Source organism: Schistocerca cancellata, chromosome 2, assembly GCF_023864275.1.
Source record: "Schistocerca cancellata isolate TAMUIC-IGC-003103 chromosome 2, iqSchCanc2.1, whole genome shotgun sequence".
NCBI lineage: Eukaryota > Metazoa > Arthropoda > Insecta > Orthoptera > Acrididae > Schistocerca > Schistocerca cancellata.
This window is the reverse complement of record NC_064627.1, coordinates 457,773,306-457,792,333: the sequence shown is the minus strand read 5'-3', so window position 1 is coordinate 457,792,333 and position 19,028 is coordinate 457,773,306. Positions and strand designations below refer to the sequence as shown.

General features: G+C 45.1%; 1 protein-coding gene across 1 annotated transcript in view; it reads left to right on the top strand.

Moving 5' to 3' along the window:
• The window catches only part of LOC126155094 (ankyrin-3-like), a 30,833-nt gene extending 12,255 nt beyond the window's left edge, over positions 1-18,578 (top strand). The window contains exon 2 of the mRNA XM_049916207.1: positions 17,444-18,578. Within this exon, the coding sequence (XP_049772164.1) occupies positions 17,444-18,578 (1,135 nt within the window). The remainder of the gene's footprint in view (positions 1-17,443) is intronic.
• The last annotated feature ends 450 nt before the right edge of the window (positions 18,579-19,028 follow it).

The window sequence follows — 19,028 nt, the reverse complement described above, 5'->3', positions numbered from 1 at the left end:
TGCGTGTAGTGGACTCCTGACCTATCCAGCGGAACCCGAAACCCCACCACCCTATGGCGCAAGTCGAGGAATCTGCAGCCCACAAGGTCGCAGAACCGTCTCAGCCTCTGATTCAGACCCTCCACTCGGCTCTGTACCAAAGGTCCGCAGTCAGTCCTGTCGACGATGCTGCAGATGGTGAGCTCTGCTTTCATCCCGCTAGCGAGACTGGCAGTCTTCACCAAATCAGATAGCCGCCGGAAGCCAGAGAGGATTTCCTCCGATCCATAGCGACACACATCATTGGTGCCGACATGAGCGACCACCTGCAGATGGGTGCACCCTGTACCCTTCATGGCATCCGGAAGGACCCTTTCCACATCTGGAATGACTCCCCCCGGTATGCACACGGAGTGCACTTTGGTCTTCTTCCCCTCCCTTGCTGCCATATCCCTAAGGGGCCCCATTACGCGCCTGACGTTGGAGCTCCCAACTACCAGTAAGCCCACCCTCTGCGACCGCCCGGATCTTGCAGACTGAGGGGCAACCTCTGGAACAGGACAGGCAGCCATGTCAGGCCGAAGATCAGTATCAGCCTGAGTATCAGCCAGAGACAGAGCCTGAAACCGGTTCGTCAGACAAACTGGAGAGGCCTTCCGTTCAGCCCTCCGGAATGTCTTTCGCCCCCTGCCACACCTTGAGACGACCTCCCACTCTACCACAGGTGAGGGACCAGCCTCAATGCGGGCAGTATCCCGGGCAACCACAGTCGTAGCCCGATCGGGGGATGCGCGGGACGAGCTGGCCGTCCCCGACAAACTCCCATCCGGACCCCCACAGTGATGCCCATTGGCAACAGCCTCAAGCTGTGTGACCGAAACCAACACTGCCTGAACCTGGGAGCGAAGGGATGCCAACTCAGCCTGCATCCGAACACAGCAGTTGCAGTCCCTATCCATGCTAAAAACTTGTGCAAAGAACGTCTGAACTAATCTACAGAGAGCGCAAACAAATCGACACAAAATTTAAACGGTTATTAAAATACGAGATTGCCTAGTAAATGCAGTAACTTGTGCACTGCTGACACACTGCTCGGCGGCGGAAGGAGACTACGCGAATTTACACTATTCAGGTACTAAAACGCGATGCTACAACTCTCAAATACTATAATACGCCCGAAATTTATGAATTTAACAATGCAAGTACCAAAAACACGCAAAGAAATTAAGAATTAAACTATGTAACAAATGAGTGAGCTAGGAGTATACGACTTGCTGCTGCAGCTGCTTATCCAACGGCGGCAGGGAGCACACTGACTGACCAACCGACACTGGCCGTTCAAAACAAAAACATAAGACAGACGACTACGCGAATTTACACTATTCAGGTACTAAAACGCGATGCTACAACTCTCAAATACTATAATACGCCCGAAATTTATGAATTAAACAATGCAAGTAACAAAAACACGCAAAGAAATTAAGAATTAAACTATGTAACAAATGAGTGAGCTAGGAGTATACGACTTGCTGCTGCAGCTGCTTATCCAACGGCGGCAGTAATGTTTCAGATTTCGATGTACAATGGGATAGGAATGATGATGGAAATAGGATCACATTTGAGGAATTGGAGAAAATGGTCAATAGGTTGCAGTGCAATAAAGCGGCTGGGGTGGATGAAATTAAGTCGGAATTCACCAAATACAGTGGCATGTCAGGTCTTAAGTGGCTACACAGGATCATTGAAATGGCGTGGGAGTCGGGACAGGTTCCATCAGACTGGACGAAAGCAGTAATCACACCAATCTTTAAACATGGAATCAGAAAAGATTGTAACAACTACAGAGGTATCTCTTTAATCAGCGTTGTGGGTAAAATCTTCTCAGGTATTGTTGAAAGGAAAATGCGAGTATTAGTTGAGGACAAATTGGATGAAAATCAGTGTGGGTTTAGGCCTTTTAGAGGTTGTCAGGACCAGATCTTTAGCTTACGGCAAATAATGGAGAAGTGTTACGAGTGGAGCAGGGAATTTTATCTATGCTTTATAGATCTAGAAAAGGCATATGACCAGGTTCCCAGGAAGAAGTTATTGTCTGTTCTACGAGATTGTGGAATGGGAGGCAAACTTTTGCAAGCAATTAAAGGTCTTTACGTAGATAGTCAGGTAGCAGCTAGAGTTGACGGTAAATTGAGTTCATGGTTCAGAGAACTTTCAGGGGTAAGTAAGACAAGGCTGCAACCTGCCTCCACTGTTGTTATTTGTCGATCATATGTTGAAAACAATAGACTTGCTGGGTGAGATTAAGATATGTGAACACAAAATAAGCAGTCTCGCATATGCGGATGACTTAGTTGTGATGGCAGATTCGATTGAAAGTTTGCAAAGTAATATTTCAGAGCTAGATCAGAAATGTAAGGACTATGGCATGAAGATTAGCATCTCCGAAACGAAAGTAGTGTCAGTGGGAAAGAGATATAAACGGATTGAGTGCCAAATAGGAGGAACAAAGTTGGAACAGGTGGACGGTTTCAAGTACTTAGGATGCATATTCTCACAGGATAGCAACATAGTGAAAGAACTGGAAGCGAGGTGTAGCAAAGCTAATGCAGTGAGCGCTCAGCCACGATCTACTTTCTTCTACAAGAAGGAAGTCAGTACCAAGACTAAGTTATCTGTGAACCGTTCAATCTTTCAACCAACTTTGTTGTATGGGAGCGAAAGCTGGGTGGATTCAGGTTACTTTATCAATAAGATTGAGGTTGTGGATATGAAAGTAGCTAGGATGATTGCAGGTACTAGTAGATGGGAACAATTGCAGGAGGGTGTCCATAATGAGGTAATCAAAGAAAAACTGGGGATGAACTCTATAGATGTAGCAGTCAGGGCGAACAGGCTTAGATGGTGGGGTCGTGTTACACGCATGGGAGAAGCAAGGTTACCCAAGAGACTCATGGGTTCAGCAGTAGAGGGTAGGAGGAGTCGGGGTAGACCAAGGAGAACGTACCTGGATTCGGTTAAGAATGATTTTGAAGTAATAGGTTTAACATCAGAAGAGGCACCAATGTTAGCACTGAATAGGGGATCATGGAGGTATTTTATAAGGGGGACTATGCTCCAGACTAAGCGCTGAAAGGCATAATCAGTCTTAAATGATGATTATGATGATGATGATGATGATGCATAATCCTTATTTGGCGGCGGAGGAGGTTTCTCCATCGTTTGTATCATAAGCGGCCCATAGACGGTCAATAATGCAACACAACAATATTGTGCAATATTATTGACCTCCCTATACTGCTCATTTAAATTGTGCAATAATATTGTGTTCCGGAATTTTGGCGATAAAGACGCTGCTGCTGTGATAATTGATCTAGTTTGCTGCAAGCAGAATATAAGGTGGATGCGGAATTGGGTCAAGGAGTCAGAGAGATCACTCTCGAAAATGTATTGAGAGAATTGAGGTTGAACGAAAAAAAATTTAAAAAATCATAACTTTATGTGTGTTGGTGGTCTAACATCTGATATATTACTGGAAATGGTTGTCATCGTACATAGGCGTCCCCATAGATTGACACATGCTTCCCCCTTTCCCACTCCCTCTTGGAATATGCGGTATGAAATTTTTATTCACTGCAAAATACTTACACACTTATAGAAGTGATTTTCCATGACTCCGCGAAACCTCTCATTTAGAAAAATGACCTCGTTGAGACAATACTATGGCTTTCGAAACTGATGTATAGTCGTTTGTTTGTTGTTTTTGAGTGCGGTTTCGCAATAATGTACTTGTAATAAATATTGAGTGGATAACCATCAGTTCTCTCGGATACGTGTTTCGTGCTACCTATAAAATTTAGTTCTTTGTATATGATACGTTCCAGAACTGACGAACTCATTTACACTAAAAGTAGAAGTATTAAGAGTCTTGCATTCCCCCTACCTGCCCCCCCCCCCCTTCCCCAGCAACTTCGGTTAAATTTTTGTGCACGCTCAAATTCCCATGATCAAAAAACAAAATATTACACGAAGGAACGTAATTCCACAAAGTCAGTGTTTACCTACTATACTACTATACATTGCCACTGGTAATCCTTTCGAAGACTTTAAAGTTACGAATGCAGTTTCACCTTAAAGTATTTGATACAAAGTTATGGAAACGTGTCATTACGTGCATTGCGTTAGTTTAAAAAAATAGTCCTTCGTGACTTTTCCAGTATTTTCTGAGCAGCAGCTCACACGATTCTTTCTTGGTATTTCTGTTTTTATAATCATCTTCCTTAACATCCCACAGTGCAAGTAATTGCATATACATTTCGATGCACTCGTATCATAGCACTTTCTCTTGTTTTGAACTCATGCTCAACATCATAACAACAGCGAACAGTGAAATCAGTGATACTCATAGTCTGAAGCACGCGAGAGACTGGCAAAGATATTGTCAACACTGTCCACAGACGACACAATATTTTCGGGGAGCACAAAATATTTCGGAAGTTTGTTATGTTCTTAGTATTTATGCGCAGCCTCTCAATCTCACCCCTACACGTTTAATATTATAGCTCAGGAAAAATTGTACAATATTATTGGCCATGTAGGGGGCGCTTAAGTCATAATTTTCTTCCAAGTAATGTCATTGCATAGCTACAGTATTTAAAAATTGTACTTGTTTGTTTCAATATGCCTCTTGATAGTTCTGTGTTTATTACTGTAACTGTTTTTGTCGCTAGCGTATTCGAAAACGGTTTTAGAGCACTAACAAAAAATGATCGAATTTCTATATTGTTTCATAAATTACCCGGCTGTTCCTTTGCTTCTTTTACAGCAAAAGCTAGTTTCCGTCTTATTCTAAGGTATTTTAAAATTATGTTTTTTACTTGCAACCCTCTCTTATTTATAGCATTGGAAGAGATACAATGGTACTCATAAAGCCTTCTCTTGAGAATAGAATTCGACGCATCGTAAGCGTGACCAACGATGCACAAAGGGCAAATTCATGATCATTAGGCAGTTTTATTTACCAGAGAATACGAAAACCTGCACATTTTTATTAATATATTTCAACCTCAAACCATGCTAGTGTATCATTATCGGTTTCTAGTTGTTACCAAATAATCATCAGATTAAATGTTTAAGAAGAAACAAAACAGGAGATAGCAAAAGTGTAGTTAATTGAATTACAAATCAGACTTGCTTCTGTACACAAGTAAACGTACTTGCATACATGCATTCACAACGTAAATGTGTCTGTGCTTTGACTGTTGGAACTGAAGTTAACACAGTTCGTCCGATGATGACTAGGTAATAATCCGGAACCGTTAATGATACCATCTGTGCTACATGAGACAGAAATGCATAACAAGCATTACATGGCGGCCACTGTGGGTCCCTAAGGCAGTATGCCGAATCTGTGTACACTAAAACATGCGCTTACCCGCACGCTCTTTTCCCCGAAAATGCATTCTAAGATAAAAAAAAAGGTGTACACTACGAGAAGAAATTATAGGAATGGGGCAGAAATCGGTAGATGTGGTGTACAAGTATAGACAAACAAATGATTACAATTTAGGGAAATTAGATGATTTAGTCAAGAGAAATAGCGCCATAAACCGAGCAAGTCAGTAACGCGTTGGTACACCTCCATCCGTTATGCAAGCATTATTGGATTTGGCGCTGGTTGATAAACTTGTTTTATGTCATCCTGAGTAATATCGTGTGAAGTTCCGCCCAACTGGCACGTTAGATCGTCAAAACCCCGAGATGGTAGGAGAACCCTTCCCGTAATGCTCCGAATGTTCTCAATCGGGCAGAGATCCGGCGACCTTGCTGGCCAAAGTAGGGCTTGGCAAGCACGAAGACAAGCAGAAGGAACTCTCGCTATGCGCGGGCGGGTATTATCTTACTAAACTGTAAGCCCAGGACGGCCTGCCACGAAGGGCAACAAGCCGGGACGCAGAATGTCGTCGCTGTGCTGTGAGGATGCCTCGGATGACAACCAAAGAGGTTCTGCTAGGAAAAGATGGCACGCCAAACTTCACTCCTATCATCCGTTCATCATAAGAATAAACCTGATGTAAACAAACACAAACGCGATGATTGGACAGAAGCCGTAGCACACGTACACTCTTGGAAGTAGGTGCTACTTATGTTTTATATATCTTTACTAACTTGCGTTAAATGAAACTTTAAGATATTCAAATGTATTAACAACCATGAACGTTTTTCTGAATCACATTTTAGCTACGTAGTTTTTATTTCAAAAATCGTGTACAGTCGCAGTCTCTGCAGCATTGTCCTCTGATTTTCGCGCTGTTAATGCGCAGTAAAAAGTGGCTGAGGCTGCTTTTGTTCCGCAGTGAAGCATGCGCGTGGAACACGGTTAAAAAGTGCCGATGAATAGGCTGTTCTTAATGTTTTTCATAAATTTACGGAGATAACCGGCTTTGAAGTTCTCCCAGCGGCGTATATACTGCAGTTTAAGAGGTATTCTACCTTGAACGAGTAACGCAGTCGGTAGCGTAAACGAATCTGAACCAGATGCGGTTATACGTGCGTTGAATTAAATCTCCCCAGTATGTTTTTTTCTCGTTAAATTTGAAATACGTACTTCACGTAATTGTAAAACTCATCATCATTTTCTGTGAATAATCCACGTCTTCTTGTTTCTAATTAAATATTGGACGTGAAATTCCTGTTTCCATTTCAAATGAAAAATCTTAATTATCGATGTTTTATGAAAAACTGTTCAAAAAAGTTGTTTAAATTAAGAAAACGTAACAGTTTAATTTTTTAAAGCAAATACGAGAAACCAAATCCTCTTTATCTGGACTATGCCCATCGTTTTATAACACAGAGATAGATAACTATCGTAGAGACATGAAAACCATCATATTCAAAGCATCGAGCAAAACACACAAATGCTGCGTTTTTACGTTTGCTATTGTAGCATTACATTATGAACCCAACAGAACTGATCCGGCGGCAAGGTGCATGATTTGTCCCGAGAAGTAACAAGACTGTTAAGCTGCCAGACGTACTGGAACTAACGCACGCAGCTTTTTCACACGCCTCTGCCGAACGCTGGCGGGATATAGAACGCCTCGTCATAAAAGAAGAATGGAAAATGCTGTGCCTGGTTGGCTTCGTGGATTCTGTTGCTGATAGGCTCGTTATCAACGTAGCAGGTGAAACTTCCAGAACTGAAAAGTATTTCTTTCATTCGGATAAGGAAGGAGCTCAGGGATTACCAGACGACTGACTGTAATACCTTCAGTGGCTTCAATACGGTGAAATCCTTCAATACACACAACTTAGAAAAATTATCCTGTGGTTAAGTCAGGAATTTTCGTCATTCTTGTTTCTAATTACAGTAGCACGTTAGCTAAAACCGATAACGTGTTGCGGTTTTCGTCTAGTCGTCTAAGGACCGTATTGTGGGAGATTTGCAGTGTATTATTTCATTCTGCTTAAAAATTAAATGACATTGTTTCTTTGCTCGTCTCGTTTTACGTGTGAACTGCAGCTGGCCATGTCACTGCAGGCTAGCTGTACCAGCTGACCAGCCAGTGCTGTCCAAGTGCGCCAGTAAAGCTGTTGTCCCGTATTATCGCTAAGCCGATGTGCGCGTAACGCACAGCACAAAACGTACACTTATTATAGTACTTCACGGTACTCGAGACTGCTTGGCTGCAGTCCCACGTGAAACGGATATCCAATAAGGTTCCAGCAAACGCGGAAGAATACATAGTGCAGTGTTTACATCAGATTTATTCTTATGATAAACGGGTTATAGTTGCCGGACGGCAGGCGGCAGTCAGGCTGGTATCCCACCGCTTTCCGGGACGACTTCACACAAGTCTTCGGTCTGGAATCTCATTGACTGGAGTAGAATTGTCTTCAGTGATGAGTCCCGCTTCGAACTGAGCGCCGATGACCAGCGAAAGTAATAACAAAGCTTGCAGTAAGCTCGTAACTTTTTCGGTTTTCCGCAGTTTCGAAGTCTATCAAACACGGCAAGGACTTGGGTTCTCTTATGTAATAGTCCCACTGGATTTAATGCCACCAAAAGAGTGCACTGAGTTTCGCAATATCGCTACTTGCGGAATCCATTTTGAATCCTTTAGAGGAGACGTACTTTCTCCAAAAAGGTCCTGATAAGCCATCATAAAACGTGTTTCATAGTTGTTCAACATGGGCCTATAACTACGTGCATGCGAGGTGCGACAATAAAGTAATGAGACTGATTTTCTTTGCAAGATGTGGCAACCCTGCAGGCTTGTGGAGGCACAATATCTTTGACCTCGGTCTATAAGCTGCTTCTAGTCCAAGTGGCACATCAATGCAACTGCTCAGTCGCGAGCTGTGCTTCAATAAGTTAACATGTGTTTGTGCCTCTCGTCACGGACATGGGACTGCATATTATTGCGCAACGGTATGCCATTTCTTTTTGCGTTAAATTGGGTGAAAACGTGACGACAACTTACGGTAAGCTTCAGAAGGCTTTTGGAGAGGAGGTTATCTCAAGAGCTCAAGTTTTTCGTTTGCATAAAATGTTTAATGAAGGCAGAACGAATGTTGAAGATGAAGACCGCAGTGGACGGCCATCAACCTCACGGACAGATGTCAACTTGGCCAGGGTGCGTGAACTTGTACGATGTGATGGAAGATTATCCGTGAAAATGATTGAAGAACTGGACATCAATCGAGAAACGGTTTGCCTGATAATAACTGAAGATCTTGGTATGAGAAAGATTTGTGCAAAAATGGTCCCCAAAAATCTCACACCACAACAGTGAGAAACACAGAAAAATGTGGCAGCCGATCTGTTAGAGCAAACGGAAATCAATCCAGAATTGTTGAGCCGTGTTATCACTGGTGGTGAAAGTTGTTTTTTTCAGTACGATCCAGAGACAAAACGCTAAAGTTCGCAATGGTGCCCAAAGGGATCACCCAGACCAAATAAAGCTCGCATCTCAAAGTCAAAAGTGAAATGCATGCTTGTGTGCTTCTTTGATTCCAAGGGAATTGTTCATAAAGAGTGGGTGCCTCCTGGACAAACAGTTAACCAATATTACTACAACGAAATTTTAGAAAGACTCCGTAAAAGAGTTCTTCGTGTCTGTGCCAACATTGCTCGTAATTGGATTCTACTTCACGGTAATGTGCCATCCCATACTGCTCTGTCAGTACAGCAATTTTTAACCTAAAGACAAATTTCAGTACTACCACAACCACCTTATTCACCAGTTATCGCTCCATGATACTTTTTATATTTCAAAGAGTCAAAACGGCGGTCAAGGGACACCATTTTCAAGCAACACAAGATGTCCAAAAAGCTGTGACGAGGGTCTTGGAGGATATTACAGAAGATGAGTTCCCGAAATGTTACCATCAATGGCAGAAGGGCTGGAAAAAGTGTGTGAAATCAAAAGGAAACTATTTTGAAGGAGACAACAATAAACTTGACTAAAACGGTAAGCAACATTTTATTTTTTCAAGTCAGTTTCATTACTTTATTTTCGCACTTTGTATGTCTGAAGCTCTTCCTTGAAAACGGGAACAAACTGAGGCTTTTTCGAAACACTTGGTACGTTTCATTACCCCAACTACGTACAATAAACTACTGCCGGAAGGGGAAGAATTTTCTCCGCATAATCTAAAGAAAGTCATAGATATATCCTCATCTCGTCAGATACAACCACCTTTCCTCTGTTGAGCTATTTTGATTTTCTGGTCCTCAATCACTTATGCCAGTATATTTCGTTAATAATAAAAAAAACCAGTAGAGCTTAAAAAGTTGCGCGCGGTGACTGTTAATTTTTAAAGAGGGAATCCCTGCCTGAAAGTGCGTAGATTCGGTGCAATGGGGAGTAGAAGTCTGAGAATACTTGCTCAAGCTTCCTCAGATTGGTGAGGGATGGCACTGAATACTGGTGTTTGTTACTTGTTCTCGGATGTGTTGCGATGTGCTCGCTGCACAATACTGCGTTCCTCCTTTATGATGATCAGACTTGGTCGATCTTGACGACCAGTATACATGTACCTGTCCTGACGTTACCATGCAGCCCAGCATCGCCCCGCTTTCACATGCAAATGCTCTACAAATCTGAGTAATGCACGATTCTACCAGCCGGCCAGTGCAGACTCAGAATCAGACCCAATTCAAAGTCTCTCAGGTGCTGCTTACACAACTAATCAGTACACCAAACAAAATCATAGGAAACTGATGCCACCGTTCTGTAACTTTTACTTACCGGAGCGCATTTCTCGACGGAAGTGCTTTCTAGAGAAAAAACATTTTGCCGTCCTGCACAACATAATACGCGTTGTCGGTGTGTTTTTCAAACCTCTTTATGTTATTTCGCTATTCATCTGACGATTAAAAGTAAAAAACGTAGTACTACCTTCATAAATGAAACATTTTCGGAAGACCTAAGTGTGTATTTAAATTTCATGAGACCCAAGCTTGTGTTGGGTGCACAGACAGTCATTTCTGAGTCATTTTACCGTTAATAAAAATTCGTTTGGTAAGTGCTGTTGTCCGTTCTTGCTACTTAACGAAAGAACCTAGCTTGCCCTTTTCGTAACGTATCGGATAACTTTTCACTTTCTCCCGTTCCTACTGCCCACAAAAAAATATCTTTGCCCTCTTTTACTTGCACACTTACAGAAAAGGAAAGTATGACACTAAAAAGCAATAGTACGATGTTTATGGAGGTGATTGTCACATAACAGATATTAAAAGATTAAACTTCCGCTTCATTCAGAACTGATGCCCACCGTCAGCATCAGTATGTACAACCTCTATCGTCATGAATACACTATTCGTTGCTGGCTGGACGCTCGTTGTAACTATACCTCTTTTTGTCACATCTCATACATGCTGTATGGGTTACTGGGTAGGCAAGTCAAGAATCTATATATTACTCAAGGCGTTTGTGGTGTGAACTGTACTGTGAGATTTTGGATTCTTGCGCTGAAACAGGCCATTTGGTTTTCTGGTCATGAATGTTATAACTACAAAGTTTACCATTCATGACTTCTAATGGCAAGTCTTCCGTGAACAGTACCATACGAGTTTTTGTTGTCGTATCCAACGCCTTTCCACAACACCATACCAGGAACTGGAGAGGTACGGCTCTCAAGAATCACTGCTTCCTTTGAAAGTCGTTTACCGACACATTGGCGTTGATGTGACTGCCACAGACAGAAGCGAGGCTCGTCGCTGGTAGCACAGAATTCCACTCTGTGTCCCATTTTACTCTGGCTCCACATCTCACAAATAGGAGTGCTTGCAGAATAACATGGCTGGTAGATGCGTAAATGACAGGGCACGCGTTGGGAAAGCGGCAGTGGTGGGGATTGCAGGCAGGCTCTGTAGGAGAAATGTCGAGCGTTGAAGGGGAAGCCTATTGTCACATTTTTAGTAAATATTAAGTGAAGCGTCTCCTCGCCGGCACCTGTAGGGCGACCATTCAAAAAGGTCTGCTGTTATCTCTGCTTCGGTTAGTATCTGGCAAGAATGCCGATGAAAATGCAACAAAAGCAGCGATTTATTTTCGCCTGGCTTTTTAACCATTTGTAACTCTCAGAGAAGCATCATGAGTGGAGAATGTTGACTAAAACCACAGTTCTCTTGTTACTATGATAAAATTTGCTTCTTTTGTTGAAACACGGTGGAGTTTCCAGTGTCAACTTACTGACATGTGCTGATGCAATTGCAAGAAAATTCTGAAACCATGGTTTATTAAGTGTGGAACTGTGAAAAAGTAAGGTTAATACCTTATGAAAAAGCACATTATCAGTACAAAAAAAAAAAAAAAAAAAAAAAACGTGTAATGCCTTCACTTATTCTTTTCCAAAACCCACAGGATTTTTCGTTTCACCAACTATCCATGGCCCTTAAAAATTACATTCTTTCATCGAAAAAGTCCTTAGTTAGTGGAATAACATGGTAGGTAATGAAGCTTTGCACAGTAACGATATGGCAAAATACTCTCTCCTCTCTGTGTGCTATCATTGGCCAAAATCTCATTCAGATACCTCAAACTATTTATGAAACATGAGGAATGTTGTGCATATTTCATTCTGGCTGTATCACTGGTGTGCCACATCAGATCAGTTTTCTCGAGTTTGGCGACAGACGGAGATCTCCACCCAAGTGCAAGAAAAATTCAGTATCATAGCAAAATTTTATGTGCACCAACATATTATCCGATATGAAAGAAAAATAAAATTATAGCGACCCCTGTTTTTCATTGCAACTTTTTCGAAGTTCGTACAGTGTCTTACTTAAATGCAAGTATCACTGTAACAATGACCATTAACCAAATGATGGGCCATCGTCATGAACGTGACATACAAAGCATAAGTAAATCAAAAATTAATTTTTTTCAGTCATTGCAGAGCATGGCCAACTGGCCGAAAGCGGTCAAACAATGTCGTCTTTCCCATCCGACAAACAAATGAACTTGCCCAGTGCTTCAGACGAAAACTGTTCACTGCATTTCGGCCGCCGTATACTGTGCGTACCCTGTCCACAATCTGTAGTTTGATGTCGGCGGCAAACGGAGCATGACAACTCTATATCTCAACCTAGCTTCCAGTAATCTGCTCCTTCTGGTTCGTTATTATTTTCTGCCTGTAACCTCTGCCTGGATTTCAGACGATGCCGTCCATCTATTAGTCAGAGCCAGTAGAAGAATCGTTGTGCTTTCTCGTTGTTTATTCCTTCTGGAAGGACTTGTGCCTGCTCTTCTCGTCATAGTGTTGTACTCAGAACGTCAAGTCACCACATGTTCTGCAGTTATTGCACTGCAGACTACTGTCTCTGCGATCTATTTATATGAGAATCCCATGTTCCTCATGCCAGTGACTCGACCTTTTCCAGAGTCTGAAAACATGGCGATAAGATGAACGTATACTTCATCTGAGGGTCCTATGTTGTGGCCTCCACCTGAAAAATTCCAGTAACGTAAAAAACACCCAATAACAATAGTGTACTCACCATTCTTCATCTGTAGGAGAGGCATTTTTCTCTACTGAAAAGGAACTTGCAAAAGGATGAAATTGTAATCAGTATATCATACAAGCAGGGAAATACTATAGTATCAGTTTGTTAGCGTTTGATCAATGTGCGAATGGTGTAACACTTCCCATCTGAGTCAGTTTGTTGTTACTGAGAACATGTCTTGTCTAACAAAAGTACTTGGTGGTGTGACTACTGTGTTGTAATGTCTGTATAACGATATACATTGTGAGATTCTTTTTACTGTTAGCATCTTTTCAGTTGGTAAGACTCTTACAGTTTTGGCACTCTCCATTTGTGACAGACTTAATGAAAGTAGAAAACTTTTGTACTGTAACTAACAGTGGAATGTAATAAAATTGATTGCCATGTAATTGCGTCACTGGTGATTTTTGGTATGTGGGCCGTTGGATGTAGTTTAAGTCATATTCCTGTGCTTAATGTTTCGTCTTCTAATGGTGAAGACATCACCAGAAGCGAGAAAAACTCTGATAGTAGTTTCAAAGTTAAAAAAATCTTAGCAAGTCAGTTTATGCCTATCCACGCAACAGTGGAGCCTTGGCATCATAGACCGAGTTAAGAAGAAACGACGTCATCAGACGCATTCGGGCTAACAACAGGTGAAAATTTGTGCATGACTGGGATTCGAACTCGGATTTATCACTTAAAGCGAGCGGTCGTCTGTGCTACCTCTGCTATCCTGGCACGCTGCCCATCTGATCCAGTTTCCCATCCTGTCGTACACAAGTAGCGTGCCTGTACATTCTCCACCTGCCGGTAGCTCATAATGAATCCCACAGGAGTTCGGACATAATGTGCATCCGCACTGAAATAATCGTAAGAGCCGTCGCACTCATATACATGAGGATATACACATGTACATATGTCCATGATGTCTGTTCTGTCGGACATGTCCGACCGAAGAGAGACCTTGCATACATATGCGGGGTGTTCGGAAATTCCCGTTACAAACTTCTAGGACTTTTAGAGGGAAGCTAGTACATAATATTTTGAATGGGAGTCCATGTACGGAAACGTTGTCCAACTACGCTACAGAGCGTCAAAGTTATAGACGCCGGCACATGTAAATACGTGTATCTACAGGGTGATTCCATGATGATGTTACAAACTTTCTAGGATGATGGAGAAGGATAAATGTATCAATCTGAGATGAGTGTCCGTGTCCTGGAAACGAACGAGTCGAAAGTTGTAGATGAAAACCTTTCTGATACCTCTGACAGTGGACTGCATGTAATGGTACTGTTGTTGCTGAGATGGTAGTTTAGGCAACTTTCAGAGCTGGTAGTATGGACCAAAACAAGAAGAAATATCCAGCAAACATGGGCTCTAAAATGCATAAGTTAAGAGCTGGAGCACTTGTTGAGTAGTGGAGATGTGTTTCACAGTAGTGAAGATGAACAAGTGCTTATAGCTCTTAAAGTATGCATTTTAGAGCCCATGTTTACTGGATATTTTTTCTTGTTTCGGTCCATACTGCTACCTCCGAAAGTCGCCTCCCACACACTCGCCAACAACAGCACCAGTACATGTATTCCACTGTTAGAGGTATCAGAACGGTTTTCGCTTATAACTTTCGACTCATTCGTTTCCGGTACAGGGACCCTTACCTCATATTGATACATTTATCCTTCTCCATCATCCAAGAAAGTTTGTATCGTCATCACGGAGTCACCTGTATATGCCTACTTCCACAGGTTTCAGCGCCTATAGTTTTGACGCTCTTTAGCGTCGCTGGGTAACATTTTCGGACATGAGTTGCGATTCAAAATATTTTATACTCTCTCTCCTTTACAAGTCGTTGAAGTTTGTTTTGGAATTTTCAAACACCCTGTATTGCGTATAACTTCATCATCAGACTATGCACCCCGCAGGAGGGATGGAAATGGTACAAAACACTCACATTTAAAAAAAAATTACTTTCCACCGAAAGCGCAACTTGTTTTTAAAAGAAAACTCTTATGGTGGAAGGGTGTCGACTTTATATACTAAAATGACCATTTAAATAATAACCCATGAAATGCAGTCTTACATAAAATGTACAAACATGCTCTACATTACACATATACCGTCTCTGAAGATGATAGGCAAGATAAAAACATATTTCAGGAATTCGGCCTTTACACCTTAAGCAATAAATTCGTTAACACCGAATGCGACAAACATGACAGAGGCAGCTATTAACGTATGGCAGATCGACACAGACAGACAGACACTACCTGCCTAACAAATGAGAGACAGACGAGCAGGCTGGGGACGAGAGACTGACCAAGAAAACAAGTAGAATTTAACACGAATCACTTAACTTCTAACAAATAGCGATGTTTGGCGAAGACCTGGCGTAGCACCCCCAAAACGCTCTCCCGAACCGTCCGCTGCCAGCGGCTTCAAACGAACGCAGGAAGGCGCGCCGATCTCCCGTCTCACTGCGTCGCAGCTCGCCCCGACCAGACCGATGTTGTGGGTTGACTGCTGTTGCTCTCGTGTCGGCCGCGAAGCCACTACCCCTCGCTATACGGCGCGGTCCACTGGACTGACGTGGCGACCTCACATGCTCCGACGCTCAAGACGGACAAGTCATCTTGTGTCCCAGTGCGCGACCGACCAACGCATCGATCCAACCGCCAATGACCATTGCCTGAACAAACTCTGAACAGACTGGCGGCCTAACACATACTAGCACTCCGGACGACAGACAGACACTGACTGCCCCACACTGACCCGGCTGACCTACTGACCAGACTCGCCGCCTAGCGAGTTTCTTTTTTTTTTCCTTTATTGAATTTCAATTCCCCCCGAAGGGGGCAGGCTGGCAGCAGCTTAGTACGCTGCTCTACAGCCTACTGACTTTTTAAAAACGTAAGAAGAAAAGAAACAAGAAAAACAGGCGATAAAACGGTGACTTAAATTGTAAAACGGCGGAAAATTGTGGAAAGTTAAAACATAAAGCAAAGGGTTTGGCAATGTTAATAAAATACACAGAAATCAGACAAGTAACATAGTAGACAGTCTGGTTTCTGTTCGCAAGAGATAAAAAAATCACACCCAGTGACAGTGTGATGGTCGTTCGCAACACTTCCCAAAAGACACACAACACGGAACACTCACTGTAAAACACTCACTGTAAAGCACTGCACGAAAATGTCGGCACAAACATGACACTCCCTAGCCAAGGGCAGATGGGGGGGGGGGACCTGGATGAGGGGGAAAATAAGGAGGGAGGAGAGGAAAAAACGAAAGGAGGGGGGGAACCAAATGAGGGAGAGGACTCATAAGGGGGGAGAGGGGCAGGGCAGACGTGAGAGGAAATGGGAAAATGCAGAGGAGGGAAATGCAAAAGGACTCGGGGGAGAGAAGGGGGGCAGTGAGATCGTAGGTGGGGAAAAAGGAGGATGGAAGGGGGGGAGGGAGCCTGGGATAAGGACAGAGGAAAGGAAGGTAGTGAGGATCAGAGTTGATAGGAGGGATAAATGGAGGGAGAGAGGGAATCAACCAGGAGGGGGAGTTGACCTTGGGAAAGGAGATGAAGGGTGTAGAGATGGAGGGTAGGGGAGACACAACAGTGAATACATGGCAGGGGGTGGGGATGGGAGAGGAGAGGAGCAACCAGGGGGTGAGGGGGATCAAGGCGGCGGGAGGTGTAGAGTATGTGGATATGTTCGAGGAATAGGAGCAGATGGGGGAAAGGAATGAGGTCATAGAGGATCCGCGTGGGTACGGGAGGCGTGTACGGAAGGCGAGGCAGAGTGCATGACGCTCAAGGATCTGGAGGGACTTATAGGATTTGGGGGGGGGGCAGATATCCAGGCAGGACTGGCATAAGAGAGGATGGGACAGATTAAGGATTTGTAGGTGCGGAGGATGGTAGAGGGGTGCAACTCCCATGTCCGGCCAGTGAGGAGTTTGAGGAGTCAGAGGCAGTTGTGGGCTTTGGATTGGATGGAGCGGAGATGAGAGATCCAGGTGAGGTGACGGTCAATGGTGAGGCCAAGGTAGGTGAGGGTGGGGGTGAGGCAGACAGAATGGGCGCAGACCGTAAGGGAGAAATCCAGGAGCCAGAAGGAGCGAGTGGTACGACCTACGATGGTTGCCTGCGCCTAGCGAGCTCATAGCGCCCCTTAAATGCACGTGAACAGACTACTTTTCCCCTTTCCCTCCAGAGGGAGACACCCAAGCTGCGATTGCCACAGCACCACAGCAGCGCCACTGCCAGAAACGGAGGTCAACTGCTTCACACTATGCACTGCGGCGCGCTCTTCAAAACAGCAATTCTTACCACGGCTCACGCCTGCTGAGACCGCGGTTTGCTGAGATTTTTCCAGTTGGAAAGTACTAGTTTGTAGCGTACGATGATGTGTCCAGCATTAGAAAATACAGTCCGTGAAAGACTGCACTGCATGTTACGTAATTTTATGTTGTCAGGAAGACTTGCAAAATGAAAGTGACCGAGAAGGACCTGACGGTGGAAGAGGTACTGCAGTGGACGCCATTGCAGTTTGCCGAGGAAACGAACGCCTGGTATTGGGTGGATTTGTTGCTGCAGGCTGGTGTACCACAACAGGATTTGACAATTACGAAGACCAAACTCCGCGACGAAGATAGTGCCGCCCAAATAATGAGGGCAGCTTGCGAGTCGGGGTATGTGTCCCTGCTGAACTTCGCACTGTCTGTGGACCCGTCGCTGGTGGAGGCGATGCTGGACTCGCACGGCTCGACGGCGTTGCACGTGGCGGCCTCGAACAGGCGCAACGCGGCCGTGAGGATCCTGCTGGGCGCCGGGGCCGACGTGGAGGCCACCGACCTGCGGGGGCGGACGCCGCTGCACGCCGCGGCCGAGAACGACGCCATCGCGTCCATCCACGTGCTGCTCGAGCACGGCGCCAACGTCTGCGCCAAGGACTGCGACGGAAAGACGGCCACGCTCCTGGCCCAGGAGTGCGGCCACGCTGCCGCGTCCAACACCCTCGACCTGAGCGGCTGCATGCAGTGGTCCATGCGCAAGCTCATCATCGCGGCCGAGGCGGGCAACGTGGAAGCCGTCCGCCAGATGCTGCCGACCGTGAAGACGGTGGTGAAGCCGGGCGAGTGGCCGCACCTGCACTGGGCGACGCTCAACGGCAGCGCGACGGTGGTGCGCACGCTGCTGGCCGCGGGCCTCGACCCCAACGGCAGCGACCGGCACGGCAACACCGCGCTGCACGTGGCGGCGGCGCGCGGCCGGCCCGCCACCACGGCGGCGCTCGTCGACGCCGGCGCCGACCTGGACGCGGCCGACTCGAGCGGCTCGACGGCGCTGCACTACGCGGTGCGCACCGACAACGTGCCGGTGGCGCGGCTGCTGCTGGCGGCGGGGGCCGCGCCGGACCCGCGCGACGACCAGGGCCAGACGCCGCTGCACCGCGCCGTCGCCAGGGGCTCCGCCGCCGCCGTCGCGGCGCTGCTGCGCGCCGGCGCCAGCCCCGAGGTCGCCGACGCCGCCGGCCGGACGCCCGCCGACCTTGCGCGCCAGCTCGGCTACAAGGACGTCCTCAGGTGCCTGCGGCTCGCGCCGCACTGACCACGTGCGCGCTCTTCCACCTCTTGTCTACAGAAATAAACGAGGCGTTGCACACATGGATGAATCTGTTCTTCACCTCCCTTTCCTATCCACCACTGGATCGTATGGTCCACTGTGGCTTCTGTGCACCTACTGCTTGATCCACAAGCATACCTCTTCCTTTTGAGTGCAAATGTAACATTCCATTAGGTAATCGTTCTTTGGACATCCACTGTACGTAATTCATTCATTTCTGTGATCAGTAAACATTTATTCTACATTTATACCTATACTCTGCAAGCCACCTTACTATGTGTACTGCAGTTACTTCCCCCACCACTGTTTCACATGCGAACTGTGCAGGGGAAAACCAGCTCTTCATGAGCCTCCGTACTAGTTGGAGTAACTACATTTACCTTCATGGTCCTGACGGCAGTTGTATGTAGGAGGAACGAATATGTTGGTTCACCG